The 7,207-nt window shown below is 42.1% G+C and overlaps 1 protein-coding gene across 1 annotated transcript; it reads right to left on the bottom strand.

Moving 5' to 3' along the window:
- Nucleotides 1–534: 534 nt before the first annotated feature.
- Nucleotides 535–3,675, bottom strand: LOC307070128 (UDP-N-acetylglucosamine--peptide N-acetylglucosaminyltransferase 110 kDa subunit-like; the record flags this gene model as incomplete). The annotated part of the gene is made up of 1 exon (XM_079728715.1): nucleotides 535–3,675. One exon carries the CDS (start codon nucleotides 3,673–3,675, stop codon nucleotides 535–537), a length of 3,141 nt encoding a protein of 1,046 aa, XP_079584841.1.
- Nucleotides 3,676–7,207: the final 3,532 nt, after the last annotated feature.

The following is a 7,207-nucleotide window of genomic DNA, read 5'->3' as shown; positions in this document are numbered from 1 at the left end:
AAAGACTACACCAGCAAAGTCCCCATTTATCTGTAGAATTCAGAAACTAAAACAAGGAATATTTCAGCTTAACACCTGATCTCAAGAGAATCATATACACTTCACATGAATAAAAATACCTGAAACCAAACATTTTTAAAAGCTCCAATACCCAAAATAGAAAGAAAAAAATTAATTCAGAAGACTCAATCCATCCATGATAATCACAAAACGGCTGGGCAATCTCTATCTCCCTTCCACACTAACCATCCATCCCCTGGAAGACCAAGGGAGATCAGACCTTCCAGACTTACCTTCCAGACCTTCCAGACACCTGGCTGCGGCAAAATTCGATAGAATCTCCTTGTGGAACAGCAGTTTCCCATCTCTTGTGTCTCTCCCTGTCATGATCATGCAGGAAGCAAGTCTGGCTGTGCTATTTCTTATCATTGTGTGTCACCCATCTGCAGCATGATATTGAAAAAGTAGTTCCCTTTCCCCCAGAAGGTTGAGGCTCAGCTACAGGGGTAATTCTCCTGGGCACACAGTCATTATTTAGGCCGACTCAGTGACTTCAACAGGCTTAATCATGTGATCAGGTTTGTTGCCAGCTGCATAATGCTCCCACATCTGTAGATAGAGCCGCTCTAGTTCCATCGTGTATTGTTTGGTGTTGAACAGAGGGCTAGATGTTCTCTGCTTCCAGACTTTGCCACGAATTTTCTTCAGGTATTCTACATCAGTTCCCAGTTTCACAGCTATCTCTTCATATTCTTGTCTATTTTTAGCAATCAGCTCGAGACAGCCTAAACAAGTGAGCTGGGAAGCTGCAACTCGGGAAGCAAGAGTCTCTCCTGGCATAGTCACCATGGGGGTCCCTGCCCAAAGGACGTCCATCCCTGTGGTGTGTCCATTACAGAGCGGAGTGTCCAAGCAGACATCAGCCAGCTGGCCTCTCCGAACATGTTCCTCTTTAGGAGCAACAGGGGAAAAAATGATACGGTTCGGGGGAAGGCCCATATTTTGTGCGTACTGTTGAATATTAGCTTCTCCTGCTGCTGGAAAACGCAACAGCCACAGTACACTATTGGGAACACGCTTCAGAATATTTGCCCACATCTGCAAAGTAGATGGGTCAATTTTGTATAACTGATTAAAGTTACAGTACACAATGGCATCTTCCGGTAACCCGTACTGAGAACGTGTGGTTACAATAATGGTACGGGGAACCACCTCTCCAGTGGCAGCCTTATTGTTGATCAGGGTAGTTGCCAGCCCATTGCTAATACTGAATCCATTAATTGTAATCTGAATTTGTCCTCTGTTAATCATTTCAATAACTGCTTCTGCAACAGTATTCATAGGAATGACTGGCATATTAAGAGTTGTATTACTGCTGTCTGCGTTGTCTTCTCCATCAGGACATTTCATCTTGACTATTTGCACATCTGACAGACTATCAAGAAATGCCTGGAGGTCGATTCCATTCAGCACAATCCGATTGTCATAAATGTGCCCATTGGACTTAAAATCGATGACGGCTTTTTTCTTCAGGTGAGGGAACATATTAGCATGATCACCAATAAAGAAAGTATGGGGCATATAAGCCAGTTTCTCAGAATACTGCTCAGCAACTTCAGCAGGTGAAGTTTCCAGATCAGTGATGATATAATCCATGCAAAGTGCGCCACTAGTCCCAGGGTACCCCAGCCACATTGCCTGAATAGGAGCTGGCCTGAGAGCAAAGAGTTCATTTCGAGCACCCCTGGTATAACCATTCAGATTTACAAGGATGTGTATACCATCTTGATGGATGCGATCAGCTGCTTTCCCATTGCATGGAATCTGAGAAAGATCAATGAAATGATTGGCTTCTGCCATCACCTTCGCTCGGAAGTTTGTGCCATCATGTGGGCTCAGGGCATAACAGAATATCTCAAATTTATCAGGATTGTGCATGCCTGGAATAGACTGCATAAGATGAGAAGTAGGATGATTCCCAAAGTCAGAACTCACGTATCCTACACGCAGTCGACCATCACTGAGCTTCAAGTCTTTTGGATGTTCATACGGTAGTTTATGAAGGACACTTATATTAGCCAAGCAGAGGTTCCCATGCCTCTCAGCAATAGCCTTCCTGAAGCCATGAGAAAGAGGATAGAGCATACTATGATGAGGCTGCACAGAAGGCAACCTATTCTTCTCCAACTGGTCAGCCACAATGCTGACCAACTTCTTCATTCGCTCATCATAGTCTGTCCAATCACAGACAACCTGCAGGCAATGAGCCAAATTACAATAAGCGTCAGGAAAGTCAGGTTGAAGCTTCAGAACAGTGCGATAAGAAGCAATTGCTTCTGGAATATTCCCTGAATCGTGGTGAATGGAAGCCAGATTGCTGTGGGCATCCACAAATGCAGGGCTGATCTGAACGGCACGAGTATAACACTGCAAGGCTCCCTGAACATCCTGCATCTCCCGTAGGGTGTTTCCCATATTGCAGTAGGCATCAGCAAAGGTAGGACTGATTCGAATAGCCTCCTTATAATGCATCAGAGCTTCGTGCAGTTTTCCCTGATGCTTCAATACACTTGCTAAATTCGAATGGGCATCAGCAAAGTCTGGGCAGAGCTCTAATGCTTTACGATACAAGCGAACTGCCTCTTCACTGTTTCCCTGTTCTCCTTTGATATTGGCTAGGTTATTCAGAGAGTCTGCATGGGTGGGACACAGCCGGAGAGCTGTATGATAACAATCTTCTGCTTCAGCAACACTGCCCTTCTCTTTGAGAGCATTTCCTAGGTTGCAGTAAGCATCAGGGAAATGTGGTTGCAATTCAATAGCTCGCCTGTAGGTGTCTATTGCCAGATCCATCAGGCCTTGCTCATAGTATACACAAGCCAGGTTGCCATATACCACTGCATGATTTGGACTCAAGCTTAGGGCACGAAGGTAAGCTGCCACAGCTCTGTCAAAAATCCGTGCCTCATTGAAGACATTTCCTAAATTGATATAAGCATCCAGAAAATTGGGGTCAAGGGTGACAGCCTTTTCAAAGTGATGAATTGCAAGCCAAATCTCCCCTTGTGCATTGAAAACACAGCCAAGATTACTCCAAGCTACTGCAAAGTTCGGTTGCGTCTCAATTGCTTTCAAATAACATGCCTTGGCTTCTTCTAAGCCACCCAGGGCTTTGAGCAGGTTCCCCAGGTCACTGCGAACACAGTACAAATAAGGATTGTACTGAAGAGCACAGACGTAAGCTTGTACTGCCCCTTCCATGTTGCCTGCTGCTACCAATGCGGCTGCCAGGTTAATATAACCATCGATGAAATCTGGTTTGAGACGCAATGCATGCCGGTAATGCTCAGTTGCTTCCTGCAACTGCCCTCTTTCCTTGTACACATTCCCCAAATTCGAATAGGCTTCTGCCAGAAGAGGGTTCTGTTTAATTGCCAGAGTACTAAAGTGGGCAGATCTGTCCAGCCTTCGACACTGGAAGTGTAGAGATGAAAGTAATAAAAGTACACCAGTATTGCCTGGCTCTTGTCTCCAGAGCTGCATGCAGTGTCTCTCAGCTGTCTCAAAATCTCCTGCCTGATATTCTCGATGTGCCAACTCAGCTAACCCTTGGAAGGAAAGCACACGTTTCGTTGGTTCTGTGCTGTCAGCCACGTTGCCCACGGAAGACGCCATCTGGAGCTTCTGGAGAGAGTGAAAAAAGGGGGTAATTGAGTCCTGCTGCCGCCACTACTGGCAAGAATGTTTCTAGAGGTAGCAAACACGAGCGCAGCAGCCGTACCACTGCTTTGGCAGGCTTAAGCGGCGGCAACAGTTACAGGCACCGAACCTTAGGAACTCTGGTTGGCCATCTACCTCTCATGCTCTTGAAATCTTAATTCTTAACCCTGCCCTCTTCCACCATTTTTCTCCTAATCAGGGAATAAAAATTACCTATCCATTTGCCTTAGAAGAAATCAAAAGTCAGTAGTCCAAACACTTTTTAAAATATTGTTTTCTGTCCAGTTGGAAATGAAATACATGATTGACTTTTCTTCATCATTCATATAGTCAACGTGGAAAACATTAGGGCCATGAATTTCAATACAGTAAGATGAGAAAATTTTAAATTGGCCTTCCCAAACCACTAATAAGTAACCGATGTTGTATATGATGCTAAAATCTTAGAGACTGAGTTGGATATTTTAAAAGTTCTGAAAACATTAGCTAATTTCTCCTCATCAAATTTCTCATGACTCAAACCTGAGTATTACTTTTTAAAAGATAAATTTATTTATTTTTATTTATTTATTTTTATTTTGGCTGCATTGGGTCTTCAGTGCTGCGTGCAGGCTTTCTCTAGTTGAGGTGAGCGGGGGCTACTCTTTGTTGTGGTGGCGGGGCTTCTCATCACAGTAGCTTCTATTGTTGTTCCACAACTCTATGGGTTCCTTTTTAGGTCCTACGAAGAACCCTAGAAATTAGTTCATGTAATTATAGGTTTTTGCAAAATGGTCAAAAGTGAGATATTTTAACTTCCATCAGGTAAGACCAGTGGCTATTTCTTTGCCAATGTTCCTTCTATCATAGTCTGCTATGTTGGATCATATTGGATTGGTCACAGGCTTTTTTGAAATCTGGCTAAGGAGATGTTTTAAGTGAGGCTATTATGTGATTTTCAGACACCACCATATGTAATTGACTATATAGTATCCCATTACAGGAATAACTTCCAGTACTCTTACTGACTACTCTACTGACTTAACTAGCACAAGACACAGAAGCGTAAGGACAAAAACCACCTTACAATATAGCCATGTCTTGCACTTCACAGCTCTCAAAGCATGTGCATTTGAAGAAGAAAAAAAGAACTGAAAAGTATAAAACCAGAAGTTATTCTGTGGAAAATTATTTCAATCATCAGGCATGTGAAAGATAAGTCAAAGATTCAGTTTTCTTCAATGCTTAGGCAAAACGGAAATTTCCTTCTGTCAAGAATATACTCCAGGGCTTCCCTGGTGGTGCAGTGGTTGAGAGTCTGCCTGCCGATGCAGGGGACACGGGTTCGTGCCCCGGTCCGGGAAGATCCCAAATGCCACGTAGCGGCTAGGCCCGTGAGCCATGGCCACTGATCCTGAATGTCCGGAGCCTGTGCCCTGCAACGGGGAGAGGCCACAACAGAGAGAGGCCAGCATACCGCAAAAAAAAAAAAAAAAAAAAAAAAAAAAAAAAAAAAAAAAAAAAAAAAAAAGAAAGACCAATATACTCCAGGGGCTTCCCTGATGGCACAGTGGTTAGGAAGCCACCTGCCAATGCAGGGGACACGGGTTTGAGCCCTGGTCCGGGAAGATCCCACATGCCGCGGAGCAACTAAGACCGTGTGCCAGAACGATGGAGCCTGAGCTCTAGAGCCCATGAGCCACAATTACCGAGCCTGCGAGCCACAACTACTGAAGCTTGCATGCCTAGAGCCCGTGCTCTGCAACAAGAGAAGCCACCGCAATAAGAAGCCTGCACACCGCAACAAAGAGTATCCCCCAGTCGCTGCAACTAGAGAAAGCCTGCGCACAGCAACGAAGACACAACACAGTCACAAATAAATAAATAAATAAATAAATAAAAGAATATACCCCATCAATAATGTGTGTAATGGAATGGTGTGAATGAGTATTTTATCAGAATTCCTGTAATGCACAATCCTATAGCAGTACTGAAATCAGTAATGCATTTATAATAGTAAATATTTATGAGGAAGTAATCCATAGAGGTTTTCTCAAAGTTAACAATGAAAATTAATGTGACATTATCAATAAGAAATTGTGACGCTGAAATAAACTTTTCTAAACTATTAATAACTAAAAGCAAACTCTAATCAACCATGTTAAAAGAAATCTATGTCTATAAACTACAAAGTTTATTTCTTAAAATTCTATTTCTAAAACACATAAACTGTCATATGAGGAGGCAGTTAAAGAATATATAGCTACAAGAGTGGGGAAAAAGTTTTATAGAGACACATCTGGCAGTAGTTAATTTTCAAATGTCCTTTTTCTAGATTTTGTGACACCTATAGTATTGATATTTGAAAGCATTTAAAAAATTGTAATTTGAAGATTTGCTACTTCCAGGTAGAGTAAAATATTTTGAAGCAAAACAACATTTCCACTGAGAAAAATTTAAAAAGCCAAATAAAATAGTCAGCATTCAATCAAAAAGTTCTAGACATACCAAGAGATAGAATCATATGACTAAAATTCTAAGAAAGGAACAGATAATACAAAAATATTTATATAAGATATTGTGTATCTTTATCAGGAAAAGTCTTTATCAAGAAAAGACTTTAAAATCATCAGAATTAATATTATATTTTATTTATTTGTATATTTTATTTATATATTTATATAAAGGACTTAAAGATAAAGCCCTAGTTAAGGCAGTGACAAAAGCAGTAGCAGTGGGAGTGAAAAGAAATGGTTATATTCAAGGATATTTTGTCAGTAAAAGGCCAAGATCAAATGTCTGACTGCATACATGGGATGGATAGACGGAGTGGGAAAAATCAAAGTTAACTATAGAGGTTCTAGTGAAGATGGGGTTGCCATCACCCAACCCAAGGGGTTGCGATCATCCCCAAGGTCTAGGAGACTCAAGGGAAGGTTGTGGTCGAGGAAAAGTTAATTGCTGGGAAAATAAGACTCCCAGTCTCTCCATCTCCTTATACTAGTTTTTTTTTTAACATCTTTATTGGAGTATAGTTGCTTTACAATGGTGTGTTAGTTTCTGCTTTATAACAAAGTAAATCAGTTATACATATATATATGTCCCCATATCTCTTCCCTCTTGCATCTCCCTCCCTTCCACCCTCCCTATCTCACCCCTCTAGGTGGTCACAAAGCACAGAGCTGATCTCCCTGTGCTATGCGGCTGCTTCCCACTAGCTATCTATTCCTTATACCAGTTTTGTTTTTCCGCTCATATACGTAGCAGCATTTCATTCAAGGGGAAAGTCATTGATCTGACTGGTCAAATTAAACACCATAGTTCAAGGCACATTTACAGTGGTTAGTTCCTCCACAATTTAGAAAGGAACGTTCACAATTTCCCTCTTCCTACACTGCAGAACACATTGGCCATTCCTCCAAAGTTTCCACTCCATAGAGTGGACCAGAGATGACGTTAGCCCAGAACTGAGAGCTTGGCATGAGATGGTGTCAACCCCACCTAGAGC

The sequence above is a fragment of the Hyperoodon ampullatus genome (genome assembly GCF_949752795.1).
Source record: "Hyperoodon ampullatus genome assembly, contig: scaffold_433, whole genome shotgun sequence".
NCBI classification, from domain to species: Eukaryota; Metazoa; Chordata; class Mammalia; order Artiodactyla; family Ziphiidae; genus Hyperoodon; species Hyperoodon ampullatus.
The sequence above is the reverse complement of the archived record's forward strand: the minus strand, read 5'-3'. Positions and strand labels throughout refer to the sequence as shown.